This window comes from Anguilla anguilla, chromosome 13 (assembly GCF_013347855.1).
Source record: "Anguilla anguilla isolate fAngAng1 chromosome 13, fAngAng1.pri, whole genome shotgun sequence".
NCBI classification, from domain to species: Eukaryota; Metazoa; Chordata; class Actinopteri; order Anguilliformes; family Anguillidae; genus Anguilla; species Anguilla anguilla.
The window spans coordinates 33,511,018-33,532,725 of NC_049213.1; the positions used below are offsets into that span (position 1 = coordinate 33,511,018).

Below are 21,708 nucleotides of genomic sequence, written 5' to 3' on the forward strand. Positions count from 1 at the left end.
TTAAAAGTAAAGGTGCTGGGTTATAATGCCCAATATATGTAGTTCCCATGATTAAATCTGACCAAGCTCTTACTTTATGTACATTTTAAACTTAATTTGTAGTTGTTCCCCTTACACACAGACATGTTATCCTTGCTGTCTATAGATTTAGTGATGAGCTTAACACAGAACTCATACTGATGAAAAAACTTAACCGAACTCAAAAGGAATGGAATGTGTGATAGCCTTTTTGAAAACTCAATCCTGAGATTGAGATATTGTTTGATTATTATGATACTTCTAATTTGGGTGTCTTCAGTCAATGTTAAGAATGCTCTTTGGGCAGTGATACTCATAAATGTGAATTTATCTCTGTAGACTCTTGCAAAAATACTTTTTTAAATATATTTTTTTAATATAGTGTATAAATAATGTGTATATTAATATTAACATTAAATCAAATTTGCTTTCCATTTTCCAAATTTCTTTTAAAAAATATTCAAAAGGACACTTCAGAACATTTTTTGTTCATTGATCACGGTATCAGGATTTAATTTCCTGAGTAAATTTTTAATGGAATTAAAAACCAAAGGACTGCTTCAAAAAAATGTTTTTGAAGTGATTTGGCCTGAAATGGAACCTTTTGATTTTTTATGCAAAGCATTGTTAGAGTACGCAGAGGTTCCAGGTGTAATGTGGTGCTGTCACTGCCCCCAGGTGTCCCTGCATGAGAAAGGCCAGGTGATGTTTCTGCATGGTCTACACTAGCTCTCACAAACGAGAAACAAAAGTTATTTCGGATTAACAAACAAACAAACAAACAAACAAACAAACAAACAAATAAATAAATAAATAAATAAATAAATAAATAAATAAATAAATAAAATTAACCCTGGCTAGATCCTGTTGTGCACATACAGTATCTGAAACGTTCCAATAAATGATTGTGGTTTTTTGTGACACTGGCCAGTACCTAAAATCTGAAGATTTTGATTCAAAGTCCAGATCAGGCATACTGCACATACTTCACTGATCACTACAAACTGGCTGCTCAGTGTGCACTCTCCTACAGCACACCTTTGGAATATTCTCATTTTGTGCACATCATGTTTTTATGTTTTTTTTTTTTTTGCTGCACAGCAGTTGTTTTTACTAAATTCCTGCTTGTTTTATTTTGCTATGATCTATATTATTTTGTAGAATATACCATTAAGTATTTGTAGATGCCCGCCCTACTTTACTCATTTATTTTGGCACTTAAACCTGGGACACACGGCCAGTTCCATGGGTGTTTTACTTGCCATCTACCCGACATAGCACGACCACTTGGGTTTTTACCCATTCCGGGGTGTTCTGCATGTATTCAGGCGTGGCCCATTTACACGCCTGAATGTTCTGTGTCGTAAATTAACATTAATGTATCTATGGATGGATTCATAATAAGAATGGAGGAGTTGGCACCTATAAATAGGTGTTTTTGGTGAACTCTTGATCGCACTCCCTTTTACCATCATTACAGAACTATTTCAAAGTGTTTTAAAATCATTGCGGTTCTTCGCGTCCTTACAGTTTATACTCACTCAAGAATACAACAAGCCAACTGCCATTCGGGCCTGCCGTGCGGTGGGCGTCATATCTCGTTAGTGAGTTACCAACGTACGTGCAGGCCACCTGGTCTCTAAAGGATAATTTCTTAAGACCCGAGCTCGGAGTTTACAGGGCGTCCCAGTTTAGTAGTTTATCATCTAAACAACACTAGATACAGAAATTGTTTTCGTAAGAAACGTTAAAGAGTAGGCTAAAGAAAGGTAAATGTATCTACCACCTGAACATTGGAGCACATGAAACAGTGTACTCAGTGTGTGACGCGTACGGATTTCATGCGCTGGGAATTATATTATAATGGCAATTGCGGGGTCGTTTAAAAATACAGTTGGCTACTGGGATTCATTTTAATTGGTCTAGTATTACAATTGTAGCGTTTATAACGGCCAAAAAGTGTGCTGTTGAACGGATTAGTGCCGTGATCTGTTGTGATGTCCTCAGGCTGCACACAGCTGGTATTGGGCGTGAGCAACCTAGCTAATACATCTTATCCCGCTCATAATACCTGAAGTCTTAGTTTATCCACTGGAAGCGACGTCCTGATCCACTACAAGGGCCGAGAAGAAGAAACAAAAATAAGGAGTCTGGATCATTTGGGGTTTTTTGCAGGAAAGTTTCAATTTCAGTGTGTTTTTCATCCAGCACGTCCGTACGAACATCGTCGAGGTGGCTACGGTAAAAACATGGGAAACAACGTTGCCGTGGAGGAGCTCAACGCGTGCGAGAGCCACCAGTGGTATAGGAAGTTCATGACAGAGTGTCCGTCTGGACTTCTCACATTCTACGAATTCAAGCAATTCTTCGGGCTGAAAAATTTATCGGAATCTTCTGACGCGTACGTGTACACCATGTTCAAGACATTCGATATGAACGACGTAAGAATACATTTTTTGTTTGATGATTTTATTGCTGATTAATTATCTCCTCGTTTGATGTGTATAGCTGGGTGCTTACAATTTCGGCTATACTTGCAGGTATCGACTGCAGATAGTGTATGGACTATGTTTGGGAAGTAATGATATGGTATTCCATGTCAGTGCTCAGCCGGCCGTAACAATTAGGCTATGGCCTAATTTGACACCATTTAATTACTATCGATTATATCCCCCATGTTTACAAATAAGACATTACACTACATTTTGATTTTACAGATAGAAGGAGTTGGTTCGTTTTTCATTTTTAGTTTATATTAATCTGGGGTATCCCTGCACATCTAAAGTATCCCTTTGCGTTGTTCTCAAGAAATGTAAAATAGGCTAGTGTTCCCTATTTAATCTTTTATTTTTTCATTTAATTTTTTTTTTTTTTTTACTGCTTATTGTCTTTAGGTACTATGCACGTTAAATATAAATAGCTTCACAGTACATTGTTCTGTGTTTATTGTACTCTATAAGAGTTAATTTAACACCTACTATTTTACTGTGTAGCCTAAATCATTATGCCTAGTGTTTAATGAAAAAAAGAGGTAATAATGAGCATTAATTTATTTCTCCATGTTATGGGCCTGAATGAACAAATTACTTGGACACACGTTGCACCGTATAATTGGATAAAGGTTAAGATGTCAAACTAAGAAGACGCGTTGATCCGCCTTGGTCAATAGATTTCTACCCAACGACCTAATTTGTGTTAGGGTAATCCGCAGGGTAAATTCCGTCATAACTACCAGCAGCATATATTGCATATGTTGGTCAGGCATGTCCGGGTGGGGGTGAGGGGGTGATCGGGGGTGGCGGCAAGGTCCGGGTAGGCTACCCGATGCACCTGCCCCTTTTGCCCCCATGTACCCGATGTGCCCCTTTGATTTGATTACACAAAACAGTTTTCTCACTTTGAGCACCTTCCCCTCAAAAGGTCTCTGCGCAGCCCCGATGTTGGCTATTTCGCTGCGCGTTACTGCAGTAAGCTTATTTGAGATTCCCCTTTGGTATATCTGTATATTTTGATAGTTATTTTTTACTTGACCGTGTTTAAAAATACCCATTGTTACTGTTTCCTGCTGACCCCACTGTGCTGCGGCGACCCGTTGAGAGACTCTAGCTAATTACGAATGTCAGCAGTGCAGTAATCCTCGTCTAAAATAAACCCATCCTGACACACGGTCTTTCACTTTAGAAGGCTGGGCCGTGGTTTTGGTACCCCCATCCCCCCCATTCGCAAACGAAGCAGCGAGCAGTCTGTTAAGAACCAGAGGACAGGTGTTGGAGTAATTAGCATGTTGCTCATCCACATCTGTTGCGCGTCATCCCCTGTGATTGTGCGTCATTTGCGACGCAGCGCTTCCATCACTGGATGCGACTGATGCTGTGTAAGTAGTAACAGCCCTTTAGCGTAATGACAGCTCAGCTGTTGAACTGGGGAGTGAAAAAGTGGAGGATGTCTCAGAGGATAACGTGCACCCTTCTGAATTGACAAAGGATCAATACAGAGATAGGATGGGCCTACTTAAAAATACAAAAAATACCTAAATAAAATACTAATATAACTACCAGTAGCCTAAACCAACACCTTTCTTTGAATCTTTTAGGAGAGTGTAAGCGTAGATTAAATATAGTAAGATGTGGCACAGAATTAGTCATTTTTGTCCTTTTCTGATAAGTGATGGCTCCCTGCCATGGCAGTCTGTGCACTCCGTGGTTGGCGGAGTGAGTAACGGCGCACTTTGACGAGCGTCCCATGTTGGAGGAAAGTTGCGGTTCAATTACTAACACTAATAGTAATTATAACACTAATTATCTCAAGTTTTTCAATCCGTGATCAGGCCGTGATTGAACCGCTTCATCAGCATTAGTGGTTGCATGGAAACAGCATCCCAATTTTTGAATAGGCCGTTTGTAATTTTAAAAATAGCTTGATTTATAAGTGGGAATGAAAAAAGCCACATAGGACAGTTAAGCAAGTGATTTACAGAAAGAGGACTTTAAATAAACATTTTTTTCCCCATTTGTTTTGTACTGAACAGCGTCTTTTTTTTTCTTAGATGTGTACATTGCATTTGAATAGCATAGTTTCCATTGAGATTCTAACAGAATTTGATCTTTCTGCTGTTTCCAGTACCAAAAGATATTAAAGACTAAATTAACTTGCATGTTAATCAGCTAGGTCACAGACCTAAAACCCTGGTTATGTAGATCTATTACCTGCATTATACTGATCGCCAGTGCAAACTGAGCCTTCAGCTTCTTAACTAACCTCTTATTTATGGTATATGAGTTAGCTGGCCTCTCTAATGAAGCAGTATGTATTATGTGGATGCATTCAGTTATCACATACAAAGTCTTAAAATTTACGGACTGTTTTCCCACACAGAGTCCTACATTATTTTTGATAATTTTTAAGGTTAAATACCCGGGCTATATTTTGGATTAAATTGTCTGTGGAAACATAATGGTGGGGAGCCGGTCAGGGTCTCCCCGCGTAATGTTTGCTGGACAGACGGAGGCAGAGGAGAGGAGGAAATGTGGTGTCCCCATTGTGTCTTGATTGGCGCAGGACGGCTTCATTGACTTCATGGAGTACGTGGCCGCCCTGAGCTTGGTGCTGAAAGCGGGGGTGCAGAAGAAGCTACGCTGGTACTTCAAGCTGTACGACGTCGACGGGAACGGCTGCATCGACCGGGAGGAGCTGCTCGTCATCATCAAGGTGAGAACCAGAACAGAGGCCGGGGGATGTTCCATTATTTACTGCTTTCCTCGCATAGCCGACGACCTGGTACAGAGCAGCTCGCATTTTTACAGAAGCATTTATGTGTCGCAACATTTTTCCATAAGCAATTCAGGTAAAGTGCCTTGGTCCATGATGCAGTGACAGGGATTTTAACGTTACAAGCGCGGTTCCTTAACCACCAGCCCAGTGTGTTTCACCGTTTTCAAAATGCTGAGTGCATGTCAACAAAGGACCTACCGTGGTGGTACCAAAGAGGATTTTACTTGTCAGGTAGAATCAGCTTAGAGATGCTGAAGTAAACCATGGCATGCTGTGCTTCCCATGCACACAATGCTCTGCTCCATCATTTGTGTTTCGTGTCAAAGGTGAAAAAACCTTAAGTGTTCATTGCAGACCTGGGTCAAATACGTATTTATTTTGGATATCAAATACTTTTCTGTGCTCTATTGATCTTGCCTGGTGTAATTGAGTCTGCCAATACGACCAGAAGGCGGGGTACACACTTTTTGAGAGTATTTCATTGGTTCCAATACACCAGACAAGATCAGTAAAGCGTAGAAAAGTATTTTAATCGAAAACAAATACGCATTTGACCCAGGTCTGGTTCATTGCAGTCCAGTGTTCGCTGTTAGAGAAACCAGTATGATCAGAAATATGATCCCCCTGAAATGAAAGCATTATTTTTAGTTTCAGCCAAAGCGACAGCCGATGTGTGGTCATATTTCATGGTAGTATTTGGTAGTGTCAGGCCAAAGTTTGCCTGAAACAAACAACCCCAAAGGACAGGAGGTCAAATATGCCTTCTTCATAGGCTGTTCAGAAATGACATAGTAATTTTTTAAGTACTTGTTTTGTAATAAAAACCATTCTACAACGTACTTAACCTGCTGATATCTGTATCCAGTCCATGTCCATATTTTACTTGAATTTTTTAATATGCAGAAACTTGATTTCCAATTTCCATTTCCAATCTTAGGCACTAGGTGGTGCTGAAACCTCTTTTATTCAAGTGTGTTCACATACAGTATGCAGTAGGATTCTTTGACTACTTCTTGGGGGCCACATTCTTGTCAAAAATGGAGTATTCGGGCCATTCAGTTTTCATATACTATTTATACATCAAGCCATTAATAAGATATGATCTACATGCATGGACACAAAGTCTCCTTAATATATGCAAAATTATTACTTATAATTCTATAGGAGAAGTATTCTGCCACTGTGCATATGCTGCTGTGGACATAATCAGTTTGATGTAATTTTTTTTGTCTTTTTGCTAAAAGTTAAAAGTATACTTTGTATACGTTAATAGCAGTAAGTTTTTAGTAAGGAATATATTGCGTATATATATATATATATATTGCCTATAGAAGCATATGCATTTCAGGTATTTTAGCTGGTATAGGACACAGAGTATCAAGGCACCAGTAGATGCACCAGGGGATTTATTTAGTGTCAGGATCCCATGTTTTCAGATAACTTTGTAGGTTTCAGATTAGACATGCTGCATAAAAGGCAAAGTCAAAAGCACCAAGTGTCATAGTTCTTGTTTTAAAGCAATGTGCTGAGTTATGGGTAGTTATGGGTCAATATGAAGGTTGTTCAATAGACGGATTACTTAGTAGATATGTACTTATGATATGAAAACACATAAAATATGTAAAAACCATGTACCTTGCCAATCATTTAACCTAATTAATGGTTGTACTTCTTTAGTACTTTGATGATTTACCTTTTGGGATACCTAAATTGCTGTTGGAAGTGGCACCTTCCCTTTGGACAAAATAAAACTCAATACCTGAGTGAAATGACAGTCCTACAACATTTTGTTGTAGGCGTCTCTATCTTTCATGAGATAGCAGACCTGGGTCAAATACATATTTATTTTGGATTCAAGTACTTTTCTGTGCTCTATTGATCTTGCATGGTGTAACTGAGCCTGCCAATATACGACCGGAAGGCGGGGTTTGCTGAGAGTATTCCATTGGTTTGTATACACCAAACAAGGTCAGTAAAGCGTATTTGAATCCAAAACAAATACGTTTTTGACCCAGGTCTGCGAGATAATTAACAGAGGTTCTGACTCACTGCGGCACATCTTTAGAGTAGGGGTTTCCCAGGTGTACTCTACCTGACTCACTTACCCCGGTAACCTCATCCTCCCCCACTTCACGTGTGGTGCGTGTTGTGAAGAACCACCCAAGAGGGTGCTGAACATTGGTGGCTGATTTGAGTTTCCTCCCTGTGCCTTGCTTTGAGATCATGAAATGAAAAGTTCTTTACAGTTTCTATATGAATTGTTAACTATTCATTCTTGGATATGTAGATAAATGGAACTAGAGAAGAAATCTGACTGCTGCTTTAGCAGCCCCTGCTCATGAAGACTAGCAACAAAATAGAATAGTGTTTTCAGTGTTGTGTGAAATGTTCCTAGTTGTGAATGCAGGTCACACATGAAGTTGTTTTGTTTATGTCTCCGCCTGCCACAGTCCATCCGTGCCATCAATGGAACCAGTCTGGAAATGACTGATGAAGAATTCACCAACATGGTGTTTGACAAAATTGACATCAATGGTGATGGTAAGGTTCTGCATTACAGTATACTCGGAAATCCTCACAGAGAACTCTGCTTCCCACACATCTTGTATGAAAATGTAGTGTAACTATCTAAAGTGGTGAACCTGTCCAGGTTCATCTGTGGCCCTGGCTAGATGTCAGGAACACCATACATCACTTTATCAAAAATGGGGGAAAGCAGAGAGGGTTACAGAAAAGAGATAATATCTCAGAAAGTATCATGGCAGATTTAAAAAAAAAACTCTTAGCTGTGTGGCGGATGCATATGGGTTATGATTAGGTCACCCTACAGACGGACAGCGCCATGCAGTCTCTCTGAACTAAGCTTCAGATTTCTTTATCAGATGATGATTTCACATGTCTACTCCAGTTACAAAGATGTCAATATCTGTGTGTGTGTGTCTGTGTATGTGTGTGTGTGTGTGTGTGTGTGCGTATGCGTGTGTGTGTGCATGTGTGTGTGTGTGTGTGTGTGTGTGTGTGTTGTAGGTGAGCTGTCGCTAGAGGAGTTCATGGAAGGTGTTCAGAATGACGAGATGCTATTGGAAATGCTGACCAAGAGCCTGGACGTGTCCCATATCGTGAAAAAGATCCAAGGGGAGATGACTGTGAATTCCTGATACCACCACCAGCTTCACCTGTGTGCCTCACATAAGGGAGAGGGATGGAGGGAACAGTTCCTCTGGCCCGTCCCGGGACCCAAACTGAGTCGGCCCTAGATGATGTCATCACCTTGTGCCGAGACGGAGGAGCTATACGGGACTCAGCGGCTGCACTAGGACAAAAAAAAAATGGCCACCAGTCTACCTCCTTTGGGGCCTCCCCAGCAGGGCTGCTTGCAGATCCATTTGTCAGTTAGGCAGGGGTTTGCAATCTGTGCTTGATCTGCACTGTTAACCTGATAGGAACATGCTGTGGCCAGATCCTTACAGATGGATTTAGTTGGTTCATTACCTCAGGTGAAAATGTGCTTGTTTTATTCCAAATGTACACAGCATGATTTCTAGCCATGTATAAAGTGTCAAGTTTGAACAATGATGGATACCTAAATGAGTTTAAAAATATCAAACTATTGAGTCCTACTTATGTTTTTTAAATGCAACTGTGTTGTGCAAACCCTCCCCCTTCCCTTGAATGTAGAGTTCGTTTTTTTAAATGCTCACTCAGTGTTTGCAGATTGCTGTGTTTTCAGTTGTTCCTAAACTAGCTGTGTTTTAGGGCTCCCAGACTAGCTCTTTGTACTTGTTCATGGGATCTGAACTTTTTATTTTGACACTTTTGACTTTAAATTCATTGAATAAGTTTTGGAAATAAAGGATGTAGCAAATATTTTTTGCCCTCTGGATGCACTTTTGGTCAAGGTGATATCTTAGGCTATTATTCTCAGTCTGTATGTATGTATGTATGTATGTATGTATGTATGTGTGTGTGTGTGCAGTGGCGTGAAAAAGTATTTGCCCCTTCCTGATTTCCTCTATTACTGTAGTAATATTAGGCAAAGGGAACCTGAGTAAGCAGCAAACACATTCTGAAATTATTATTTCATTTATTTAATGAAAAAAAGTTGCAAAACACCCATATCACCCATTAGCCAAACTAGGTGATAAACTGTATGCTTGTGTTGAGACAGGGGGAGATGGTAGAAAAGAAATGGCTTCTGAGTATGCGACCAGCTGATTGTCTGTACTTTTGCCTCTTGCTCATCTTTTGATATCACATCCAAATGCCTTAAGTATACAACAAAAATAACACATATCACTACTGTTACCATACTTTTGGACGGCACTGTTTGTTCTTATAGTTTTAGGCCTGGGGTTAACATAATGTATTTCTGTATTCTAAATTTTGAACGTGCCTGAAGAAAATTTAGGATAGCGCTTCCGATATTGCTCGTGTTGAAAGCGCTGCGACGGAAACAACGATAGATTTACCCAGGAGCCACATCTGTTCAAAATGTGAACAAGTATCCTAAGGCATTCTTCACGGTCGGGGAAAATTGTATGAGATCGTTACGTAATAGGGGCTGTATGCCTCTCAGGGGTATTATGTTCCTTGTGCAGCTTGCGCGCAGAACCCCAGAGTCCGGACTCTTCATTGTAATCGCGTTCAAGAGCAAAGTTTTCATCACTTTTGCAATTCCGCGTTTCTTTGTACATTACCAGACCCTGAACCCAAAAAAGGAAGAAAAATATTCAATGAGTAATTACACATTCAGTCGGACCTACTTTTGACGCCACATTGTTTTCAGAACGAAGTTGGATAGTCTCCTGTCTGCAATAAGGTGAGATTCAACGATATATTTTGTTGCCGAACTTATTAGTAAAGATACGGAAGAGGATTAGGGCCACGTGAATTTTTTTTTTTTTTGAGTTGTGACTTTAATCTCAGAATTCTGACTTTAAAGTTAGAATTCTGACTTTTATCTCAGAAAAATTTTTTCACATCCTCTAATCCTAATCCTCTTTCGTATAAAGACGATGCGTGGTAGCCCACTTCTTTTAGAGGCGGACTGCAGCTAGAATCGTAATATGAATAATACATGTTTTAGATTTACTTGTTAGCGAGTAAAATTATAATAACATACGTTAAGGTCAGCTGCTTCACGTATATATGCCTCTTCGTTATGTTTCTCCAAAGTTTTCACAGTAAATAACAACACACGTTGCACGTGGATTTGTAAACACGTTTGTTAGTTCGACGCATGCCAAGAACATTTAGTTACAGCGGTCCACGATTTGATCCAGATACTGATGTTCTTACAACCTCGCCGTATTTTCACTCCTAAATGATTTCATTATTACACAGATGCGAATACACCGATGTATGTAACCTTTTATGTTTTCACCCCCAGTCGGGTCTTCTGCTCATGACTAGCGAGTAGAACTGTTATGTTCTGTTATGTTATCTGAATATGGTTATGCTACACAACTTTTTTGTCACTAAATATACTAAAATCCGTAGTGCGTGAATGGAAAGTCGTTTGGAAGTTCGACTAAGACCATGAACATTTTGTGACAGGCGTCCACGATTAGCACTTGCCTGAGAGGTTCCAAATGTTCTTAATACTTCAGCACTCCACGGACCCCCCTCACTGAAAATAAGTTTATATAAGAATATACTTAAGGGATTTATGTTTTTTACATTGCAAAAAATTTGAATTATTACAACTAAAAGCTATTATCTCTGTTTAAATTCAGCTGTTATTCCATGGCAGTGCGTGCTGGGGTTTACTGTGGTGTTACTGCATGTTATTGTTGGTTGTGACTACTTCCTTACATCTTTAGAATAACTTATTATTTCAAAGCAAATTTTGATAGTAGAAAATTATTTTTTCTGTATTAATGTCTTGGATTGGAGGTTCAGAACATTAAATTTGTTCACTGAATCATTTTCTTTTAGCCGTGTGGACGACCAAGGTGTGGAAACAAAGCCTCCATTGAAAATTGATCTGAAGGAAGAGATGGCCAAGAGAGAGGACAGTGAAAAGATAGTCATCAATGTTGGTGGCGTGCGGCACGAAACCTATAAGAGCTGCCTTAAGACCTGGCCCGGCACCCGGTTGGCCCTCTTAGCCGAATCTCTCTCAGATGGCGATGACGCGGAACCTGGTTCAATCGGCGAGTTTTTCTACGACCGAGACCCAGGTATGTTTACCTACATACTAAACTACTACAGGACCGGAAGTCTCCATTGCCCGCCCATGGTTTGTGGCTGCCTGTTCGAGAAGGAGATGGCCTTCTGGGGGATCAATGACACGGGCATGGAGGCCTGCTGTTGGGTGTCTTACTGTTCCCACAGAGACAGAATTGAAACCCTCCGGAAACTGGGACCGTCCGATCCCGAGCAACAGGACGGACACAACCTCCTCCTGCTCGGCCCTGAATGCAGGGAGGCTTCACGGAGGTCAAAGATATGGGCCCTTTTTGATGATCCATACTCATCCAAGGCTGCAGAGGTGCTCTCTTTCTCCATTTTTTTCTCTACCTGGAGAAGTTTTGGGGAAACTAAAAAGTGTTAGGTGACTGCATAATTTATAGCATATATGGGAATTTTAAAGGTTTCATTCACCTGTGCAGAATCTGAGCAGGACCTCTAGATTTTTCAGGATAACAGGTGGGCTAGTTTCAGGGTGTCAAGGATGTATGATGTAAGTGAGTAATACATATTAGAACACCCCACAGTTGTAGATATTTGGAGCTATACAAACAGCATTTAATTAATGTGATAAATGTTATTGTGATGAGCACTGTACATTATATACATATAGCACAGGTTAGTGCAGCTGTAGGGTTTTCACTGTGCACTGATGATGTTGTTTCCTTTAGGTCATTGCTGTCATATCCCTCATCTTCATCCTGGTCTCCATCATCAACACCTGTGTAGGTATATATCAGTTTTTCCACGAATTCCAGGTGGTCCATGTGGCGGTGACAGCTGACTACATCATGAAGAACGACACAGTGGAACCCGCGCCTTCTAAAGTGTTTTTCGTGGTGGAAGCTGTTTGCGTGGCTTGGTTCACCTTTGAGTTCCTGGTTCGCGTCGTCTGCTGCCCGGTCAAGCTGCTCTTCGTCAGCAATCCGCTCAACATCGTCGACTTTGTGGCCGTCCTTCCTTTCTACCTTGAAGTGAGGCCCGAGTTCCTCCCCAGCAGCATCAGGTGCATTCTGGGAATGGTGCGAGCGGTGCGTTTCCTCCGCCTTCTGCGGCTGTTCAGAATGATGCCAGACGTCGTGTGTGTGCAGGTCCTGAGACACACTCTGCGGGCCAGCCTCGGCTACTTCTTCATCATCTCCGCTTTCCTGGCAGTGACCTCATTCATGTTTGGCTCCTTATTCTTCTATGCCGAGAGCCTTTTGGACATTAAAGAAAGCTATTACCGTAATATTCTTTATTGTGCCTGGTGGGCAGTGATATCCATGACCACCATTGGCTACGGCGACATGTATCCAGTAACTTGGCCTGGCATGGTAGTTGGAGGCCTGTGTGCTGTGACGGGTGTACTGACCCTCGCCCTGCCTGTTCCTGCCTTGGTGAACAACTTCAGGATATACCACGAGTTGGTTACAGCTAAACGTAAACTGTCAATGAAGAGGAGGTACAACTCTGACCTAAATGTTCCAGTGGCCTCAACCTCCGGGAACTTGTATCACATCCAGGCTTCTGGCTGCCCACTGGTGACTGAATCGATCCACTAAGGTAGGACCCTGAATCTTTTTTCTGAAGCTCATGTCATAGTGCCATGTTATAGTGGACGATAAGAAGACAGATTAATGGAGAACTTGGTTCAGAAAATAAAATGGCACATGTTTATTGTGCATGAAGTCCTTTCAAACACGTTACTCATAGTAAGTGTGTTAAATACCTTATCCCTTCATGCTCTGTACAGAATCCATATCTTCTGTGATTTATTATACAAGCTGACCTTAACATTAGTCTGGGGCTTTTTATAGAGTTAATCGTGAAGGGTGAGAAGGCACAGAACCCAGCTATTGAAAACCTCTGTCATACAGATCTCCTCCCCCCCCCCCCCCCAAAAAAAACCATGAAACATGAAAAAACATATTGTGAGTATACAAAAGTTGGGGGGGGGGGCGTTTCTATGGGTTTGGTTCACGCTCCTGGAGGGCTGAATCTTCAGCCAATTAGTGACTTAAATGAAGGATTTCAACACTGAAACACCAGCAAGAAACATACTGTAGTGTTATGTGTTCATCTCTCTCTCTCTCTCTCTCTCTCTCTCTCTCTCTCTCTCTCCCCTTCTCTATCTCTCTCTCTCTTTATCTTTCTCTCTTTGTGCTAAAAATGACAGAGGTGCCATACTCATCATGACAGTGAAAAGTGTGATGATTCCTCCTGGTAGGATTGCTCCTGGTGGGTTGCTCTAGGTGTGAAGGTAAAGTCTTCTGCGCTGTAAAACCCTGGAAGAGGCTGCCATTCGGAGTCCTGAATACCACCATGACTGCACCACTATATCACAAAAACCGGTGACGATGCAAGAGTTTTGCACTGTTACCTGATTCAGGCTGAAAGTCACATGCTTCGAACAGTGTAACCCACTACACATTGTACAGTGCAAATTAACAGTACTCATTATTTTAATCGTAATCATTATTTTAATTTCATTATAATTAAATCAGCAATGGGGTACAGATATACTACTATAAGGAGTTATAATGTATTTACGTGTCATCTGTTTATATACTGTTTGATAATAACTAACCAAAATGAAGCTCTTTTGATTGCAAATGAACTCTTACAATGTAGCACTAACACATAATTACTGACGTTTAACCTCAATTATGCTATCATCTATGTAACTATCTCTGAATTTATCATTTTTAATAATTACTGTATTTTGACAATCATTGGAATTTCTCAAGTAAATAAAAACAACAAATGAAGATTGATGTGCTTGATGATACGCTTAGTAACATTAGAATCTTTATTTGTTAATGCATTGGTTATTGGGTCCATTTTGTCTGAAATTGTGAACCATGCTCTTCAGAGTTTTTATTACTTTATAAATGTAGGTACAACTGGCTCCTTTAACCTGAGTGCGAAGGTTGCTGAACTTTTAAAAACAGTTTTATAACTTATGATCAGTTTTTTCTATCATATTTGTCTATTTCTTTCTGTTTTATATCAAATGGGCAACCCAGGCATTGAGCAATTTCCATATTAATATTAAGTCCATGCTGATTTCCAATTTCCATATTAGGTTTTCAACAGGGGGTCCTTAAAGGTACTAGGTACCTTAAAGTTAAAGGTACTTGCTCAGATATAGACTCTAGAATCTCCCCCATCCCCAGTCCACGATTGCAATCCCCGGTTAAAACCCCACCCCCCGGTCTGCAATCTCAGCATTCAACAGCATTCATGCAATTTGTAGTTGTCCGTTGTCCATGACCATGAAATGCACTTTTGTACGTCGCTTTGGATAAAAGCGTCTGCTAAATAAACGGAGGAGAGGAACTGCCAGGCAGTGCTGTCTGGCACCAAAAACCAGCATAGAAAAACAACATAGAATTGTGCTAACTGATCCTGGATCATTGATCGGGAGGCATGAAGTTCCTGGACCTGTGAAACAATTGCAACAAGGTCTGACACTCTTAACAGTTCAAAAGGAGGTTTCTGTTACCACATCAGTTTCATTGTGGGGGTTAGCGTGCTGTTTTAGCACAGTGAGAACATATACGTGGATGGCAAGCATGGGCATTGTATTTGACAGTTAATAGGTCTCTCACCTGTTGACAAGTGGACATCAACAGTTAGCTTTACACAAACAAGGTTGTCGATCATTATAGTCCCTCAGGCAACTTGGACATTTTCTGCTGGCTAAACACGTTTATCTGCCAATGGGTTTGGATGTTCAGGATAATCTGTTATCTGAATGTTGATGCATTCTGTTTCTAACAATTTAAAGTGGTTTTGAAGTTTCTAGGTCCTTTTGTCTAGGAACTATTGAAATGGAAAGAATTTGTAACCTGTAATTTGTTGACGGCCCCTAACCACTTCCATTGACTAAGCGGAAAATAGGGAAGAGTCGGGGAAATAAGACGATACGAGACTGGGTGTGTGAATATCTGTCTAAATGTCTGAATATCCAACGTTGTAAAGACCGTTGCATTGTGTCTCAAAACCCCGGGACAAAGGGGGAAAGGGTCGGTGAGACTGGGTGTCCGAATGTCAGTTGAATATTAAACTTAAAACCAACTTCACCTCGGTTTGTGCAGCTTGCACTCAGAACCCCAGAGTCCGTACTCTTCATTGTAATAGCGTTCAAGAGCGAAGTTTTCATCACGACGTCAGTTTGAAATTCCGCGTTTCGGTGTACATTACCAGACCCTGAACCCAAAAAGGAAGAAAAATAACATTGCCTATTCAATGAGTAATTGAAATCCAAACGTTCAGTCGGACCCACTTTTGACGCCACATTGTTTTCAGAACGAAGTTGGGTGGTCTCCTGTCTGCACTAAGGTGAGATTCAACGATTCATTTTGTTGCCAAACTGATTAGTAAATAGCCTACAGAAGAAGATGCGTGGCAGCCCACTTCTTTTAGAGGCGGACTGCAGCTAGAATCGTAATATGAATAATACATGTTTTAGATTTAAACATGAATTGGTACCAACCGGCTCATCTGTTTACTTGTTAGCGAGTAAAATTATAATAATCTACGTTAAGGTCAGCTGCTTCACGTATATATGCCTCTTCGTTATGTTTCTCCAAAGTTTTCACAGTAAATAACAACACACGTTGCACGTGGATTTGTAAACACGTTTGTTAGTTCGACGCATGCCAAGAACATTTCGTTACAGCGGTCCGCGATTTGATCCAGATACTGATGTTCTTACAACCTCGCCGTATTTTCACTCCTAAATTATTTAATTATTACACACATGCGAATACCCTGATGTATGTAACCTTTTATGTTTTCACCCCCGGTCGGGTCTTCTGCTCATGACTAGCGAGTAGAACTGTTGTCTGAATATGGTTATGCTACACTACTTTTTTGTCACTGTAAAAACTAAAATACGTAGTGCGTGAATGGAAAGTCGTTTGGAAGTTCGACTAAGGCCATGAACATTTTGTGACGGGCGTCCACGATTAGCACTTGGCTGAGACGTTCCAAATGTTCTTAATACTTAAGCATTCCACGGACCCCCCTCGCTGAAAATAAGTTTATATAAGAATATACTTAAGGGATTTATGTTTTTTACATTGCTAAAATTTGAATTATCACAACTAAAAGCTATTATCTCTGTTTAAATTCAGCTGTTATTCCATGGCAGTGCGTGCTGGGGTTTACTGTGGTGTTACTGCATGTTATTGTTTGTTGTGACTACTTCCAAATGTTCTTAATACTTAAGCATTCCACGGACCCCCCTCGCTGAAAATAAGTTTATATAAGAATATACTTAAGGGATTTATGTTTTTTACATTGCTAAAATTTGAATTATCACAACTAAAAGCTATTATCTCTGTTTAAATTCAGCTGTTATTCCATGGCAGTGCGTGCTGGGGTTTACTGTGGTGTTACTGCATGTTATTGTTTGTTGTGACTACTTCCTTACATCTTTAGAATAACTTATTTCAAAGCAAATTTTGATAGTAGATGCCAAAATTATTTTTCTGTATCGATGTCTTGGATTGGAGGTTCAGAACATTAAAATTGTTCACTGAATCATTTACTTTTAGCCGTGTGGACGACCAAGGTGTGGAAACAAAACCTCCATTGAAAATTGATCTGAAGGAAGAGATGGCCAAGAGAGAGGACAGTGAAAAGATAGTCATCAATGTTGGTGGCGTGCGGCACGAAACCTATAAGAGCTGCCTTAAGACCTGGCCCGGCACCCGGTTGGCCCGCTTAGCGGAATCTCTCTCAGATGGCGATGACGCGGAACCTGGTTCAATCGGCGAGTTTTTCTACGACCGAGACCCAGGTATGTTTACCTACATACTAAACTACTACAGGACCGGAAGTCTCCATTGCCCGCCCATGGTTTGTGGCTGCCTGTTCGAGAAGGAGCTGGCCTTCTGGGGGATCAATGACGCGGGCATGGAGGCCTGCTGTTGGGTGTCTTACTGTTCCCACAGAGACAGAATTGAAACCCTCCGCAAACTGGGACCGTCCGATCACGAGCAACAGGACGGACACAACCTCCTCCTGCTCGGCCCTGAATGCAGGGAGGCTTCACGGAGGTCAAAGATATGGGCCCTTTTTGATGATCCATACTCATCCAAGGCTGCAGAGGTGCTCTCTTTCTCCATTTTTTTCTCTATCTGGAGAATTTTGGGGGGAACTAAAAAGTTTTAGGTAACTGCATAATTGATAGCATATATGGGAATTTTAAAGGTTTCACTCACCTGTGCAGAATCTGAGCAGGACCTCTAGATTTTTCAGGATAACAGGTGGGCTAGTTTCAGGGTGTCAAGGATGTATGATGTAAGTGAGTAATATGTATTAGAACACCCCACAGTTGTAGATATTTGGAACTATACAAACAGCATTTAATTAATGTGATAAATGTTATTGTGATGAGCACTGTACATTATATACATATAGCACAGGTTAGTGCAGCTGTAGGGAGCTCCTTGTTTTCACTGTGCACTGATGGTGTTGTTTCCTTTAGGTCATTGCTGTCATATCCCTCATCTTCATCCTGGTCTCCATCATCAACACCTGTGCAGGTACGCATCCGTTTTTCCATGAATTCCAGGTGGTCCATGTGGCGGTGACAGCTGACTACATCATGGAGAACGACACAGTGGAACCCGTGCCTTCTAAAGTGTTTTTCGTGGTGGAAGCTGTTTGCGTGGCTTGGTTCACCTTTGAGTTCCTGGTTCGCGTCGTCTGCTGCCCGGTCAAGCTGCTCTTCGTCAGCAATCCGCTCAACATCGTCGACTTTGTGGCCGTCCTTCCTTTCTACCTTGAAGTGAGGCCCGAGTTCCTCCCCAGCAGCATCAGGTGCATTCTGGGAATGGTGCGAGCGGTGCGCTTCCTCCGCCTTCTGCGGGTGTTCAGACTGATGCGAGACGTCGTGTGTGTGCAGGTCCTGAGACACACTCTGCGGGCCAGCCTCGGCTACTTCTTCATCATCTCCGCTTTCCTGGGGGTGGCCTCATTCATGTTTGGCTCCTTATTCTTCTATGCCGAGAGCCTTTTGGACACTGTAGACATGAATGTCCATGATATTTCCGGTAGTGCCTGGTGGGCAGTGATATCCATGACTACCCTTGGCTACGGCGACATCATTCCAATAACTTGGCCTGGCAAGGTAGTTGGAGGCCTGTGTGCTGTGACGGGTGTGCTGACCCTCGCCCTGCCTGTTCCTGCCTTGGTGAACAACTTCCGGATATACCACGAGTTGGTTACAGCTAAACGTAAACTGTCAACGAAGAGGAGGTACAACCCTGACCTAAATGTTCCAGTGGCCTCAACCTCCGGTGACTTGTATCACACCCAGGGTTCTGGCTGCCCTCTGGTGACTGAATCAATCCACTAAGGTAGGACCCTGAATCTTTTTTCTGAAGCCCATGTCATAGTGTCATGTTATAGTGGATGATAAGAAGACAGATTAATGGAGAACTTGGTTCAGAAAATAAAATGGCACATGTTTATTGTGCATGAAGTCCTTTCAAACACGTTACTCGTAGTAAGTGTGTTAAATACCTTATCCCTTCACGCTCTTTACAGAATCCATATCTTCTATGGTTTATTATACAAGCTGACCTTAACATTAGTCTGGGGCTTTTTATAGAGTAAATCGTGAAGGGTGAGAAGGCACAGAACCCAGCTATTGAAAACCTCTGTCATACAGATCTCCTTCCCCCCCCCCCCCCCCCAAAAAAACCATGAAACATGAAAAAACATATTGTAAGTATACAAAAGATGGGGGGGGGGGGGGGGTTTCTATGGGTTTGGTTCACGCTCCTGGAGGGCTGATTCTTAAGCCAATTAGTGACTTAAATGAAGGATTTCAACACTGAAACACCAGCAAGAAACATACTGTAGTGTTATGTGTTCATCTCTCTCTCTCTCTCTCTCTCTCTCTCTCCCTCCCCTTCTCTATCTCTCTCTCTCTTTATCTTTCTCTCTTTGTGCTAAAAATGACAGAGGTGCCATACTCATCATGACAGGGAAAAGTATGATGATTCCTCCTGGTAGGATTGCTCCTGGTGGGTTGCTCTAGGTGTGATGGTAAAGTCTTCTGCGCTGTAAAACCCTGGAAGAGGCTGCCATTCGGAGTCCTGAATACCACCATGACTGCACCACTATATCACAAAAACCGGTGACGATGCAAGTGTTTTGCACTGTTACCTGATTCAGGCTGAAAGTCACATGCTTCGAACAGTGTAACCCACTACACATTGTACAGTGCAAATTAACAGTACTCATTATTTTAATCGTAATCATTATTTTAATTTCATTATAATTAAATCAGCAATGGGGTTCAGATATACTACTATAAGGAGTTATAATGTATTTACGTGTCATCTGTTTATATACTGTTTGATAATAACTAACCAAAATGAAACTCTTTTGATTGCAAATGAACTCTTACAATGTAGCACTAACACATAATTACTGTTGTTTAACCTCAATTATGCTATCATCTATGTAACTATCTCTGAATTTATCATTTTTAATAATTACCATATTGTGACAGTCATTGGAATTTCTCTCAAGTAAATAAACAACAAATGAAGATTGATTTGTTTGACGATACGCTTAGTAACATTAGAATCTTTATTTGCTAATGCATTGGTTATTGGGTCCATTTTGTCTGAAATTGTGAACCATGCTCTTCAGAGTTTTTTTTACTTTACAAATGTAGGTACAACTGGCTCATTTAACCTGAGTGTGAAGGTTGCTGGACAGTTTTATAACTTATGATCAGATTTTTCTATCATATTTTTCTATTTCTTTCTGTTTTATATCAAATGAGCAAGGCATTGAGCAATTTCCATATTAATATTAAGTCCATACTGATTTCCAATTTCCATATTAGGTTTTCAACAGGGTGCCCTTAAGCGTACTAGGTACCTTAAAGGTAAAGGTACTTGCTCAGATAGACTCTAGAATCTCCCCCATCCCCAGTCCACGACTGCAATCCCCGGCTAAAATCCCACCCCCTGGTCTGCAATTTCAGCATTCAACAGCATTCATGCAATTTGTAGTTGTCCATGACCATGAAATGCACTTTAGTACGTCACTTTTGATAAAAGCGTCTGCTAAATGAATGGAGGAGAGGAACTGCCAGGCAGTGCTGTCTGGCACCAAAAACCAGCATAGAAAAACAACATAGAATTGCGCTAACTGATCCTGGATCATTGATCGGGAGGCATGAAGTTCCTGGACCTGTGAGACAATTGCAACAAGGTCTGACACTCTTAACAGTTCAAAAGGAGGTTTCTGTTACCACATCAGTTTCATTGTGGGGGTTAGCGTGCTGTTTTAGCACAGTGAGAACATATACGTGGATGGCAAGCATGGGCATTGTATTTGACAGTTAATAGGTCTCTCACCTGTTGACAAGTGGACATCAACAGTTAGCTTTACACAAACAAGATTGTCGATTATTACAGTCCCTCAGGCACCTTGGACGTTTTCTGCTGGCTAAACATGTTTATCTGCCAATGGGTTTGGGTGTTCGAGATAATCTGTTATCTGAATGTTAATGCATTCTTTTTCTAACTTATTTTTTGCATCCTTAATAAAAACTGGATTGCACTAGCATTTCATTTTCTTTTATTACTTGGGTCTGTTTTCCTTTAGTCTGGTGTATTTCTAAAATATTTTGCCAGACAATTTTGGATTAAGTGGATAAAAACACACAAAGTGTGGGTGGATGCGTCAACTGCTTTAGCTTGATTTTTCACGCTGAACAGCTGCAGATAGAAGAGGCTTTAAGGAGCAAAGATGCAACTCTGAAACGGGCCATTGTCCAGTTTTTGTTTTTAAGTTGTTAATTCTGTGCGTGAGACCCTGCAGCGATCTTTTCCCATTGACAGTGTGGGGAGGAGAGATGCTCCATTGTAACAATGCAGCTGTTCATGGCTCTGTGTTTAGAACTGGAAATAACGAGAGTGTTTAACTCTTGGAACTCCTCTACAGTCCATAGCCTTGTTCCATTGTCCTCGGTTTCTATAGCAACAGTTCCAGGGTTTAACCCATGGAGGAATTTGAGAGGAGGCCAGGAAATGCCTCTCATTTGATACGCATTCTCTCTGAGAAACATGGGGTACATCCCGGAATTCCCACAAAAAAAGGAATTCCGTGCTTTTTGTCATCAAATCAATAAAGTAAATTTGTGTTTGTACAATGCTGCCTTTTTTACAGTCACAAAGATCCTTAACAGAGTAACAGAAGGAAAAC

At 41.1% G+C, this 21,708-nt stretch overlaps 2 protein-coding genes across 9 annotated transcripts; both read left to right on the forward strand.

Annotated features, from left to right (window-relative positions):
• Positions 1-1,688: 1,688 nt before the first annotated feature.
• LOC118210973 (guanylyl cyclase-activating protein 1) lies at positions 1,689-9,138 on the forward strand. Of its 2 annotated transcripts, XM_035387529.1 has the most exons (5): positions 1,689-1,787; positions 2,227-2,459; positions 5,077-5,226; positions 7,740-7,830; positions 8,317-9,138. In XM_035387529.1, the coding sequence occupies exons 2-5, from the start codon at positions 2,268-2,270 to the stop codon at positions 8,445-8,447; spliced, it is 564 nt and encodes a 187-aa protein (XP_035243420.1). In that variant the 5' UTR covers positions 1,689-1,787; positions 2,227-2,267; the 3' UTR covers positions 8,448-9,138. The 2 variants fall into 2 exon arrangements, with proteins under 2 accessions (XP_035243420.1, XP_035243419.1); XM_035387528.1 differs by having other exon boundaries at positions 1,689-2,459.
• A 683-nt stretch (positions 9,139-9,821) lies between these two features.
• Positions 9,822-21,079, forward strand: LOC118210971 (potassium voltage-gated channel subfamily C member 4-like). 7 transcript variants are annotated; one of them, XM_035387526.1, is made up of 4 exons: positions 9,822-10,108; positions 11,244-11,782; positions 12,153-13,026; positions 13,640-14,237. In XM_035387526.1, exons 2-3 carry the CDS (start codon positions 11,288-11,290, stop codon positions 13,023-13,025), a joined length of 1,368 nt encoding a protein of 455 aa, XP_035243417.1. In that variant the 5' UTR covers positions 9,822-10,108; positions 11,244-11,287; the 3' UTR covers position 13,026; positions 13,640-14,237. The 7 variants fall into 7 exon arrangements, with proteins under 7 accessions (XP_035243417.1, XP_035243415.1, XP_035243411.1 ...); XM_035387524.1 differs by having other exon boundaries at positions 9,823-10,108; positions 11,227-11,782; XM_035387520.1 differs by lacking the exons at positions 11,244-11,782; positions 12,153-13,026; positions 13,640-14,237 and adding exons at positions 17,028-17,583; positions 17,963-18,836; positions 19,447-21,079 and having other exon boundaries at positions 9,857-10,108.
• The last annotated feature ends 629 nt before the right edge of the window (positions 21,080-21,708 follow it).

Bases quoted from the DNA above. Each gene is read 5' to 3' on its own strand.
- LOC118210973 (XM_035387528.1), top strand. From the start codon at position 2,268: ATGGGAAACAACGTTGCCGTGGAGGAGCTCAACGCGTGCGAGAGCCAC. The intron at 5,227-7,739 runs GTGAGAACCAGA...CGCCTGCCACAG, and splicing joins AGCTGCTCGTCATCATCAAG to TCCATCCGTGCCATCAATGG. The intron at 7,831-8,316 runs GTAAGGTTCTGC...TGTGTGTTGTAG, and splicing joins AATTGACATCAATGGTGATG to GTGAGCTGTCGCTAGAGGAG.
- LOC118210971 (XM_035387526.1), top strand. From the start codon at position 11,288: ATGGCCAAGAGAGAGGACAGTGAAAAGATAGTCATCAATGTTGGTGGC. The intron at 11,783-12,152 runs GTGCTCTCTTTC...TGTTTCCTTTAG, and splicing joins ACTCATCCAAGGCTGCAGAG to GTCATTGCTGTCATATCCCT.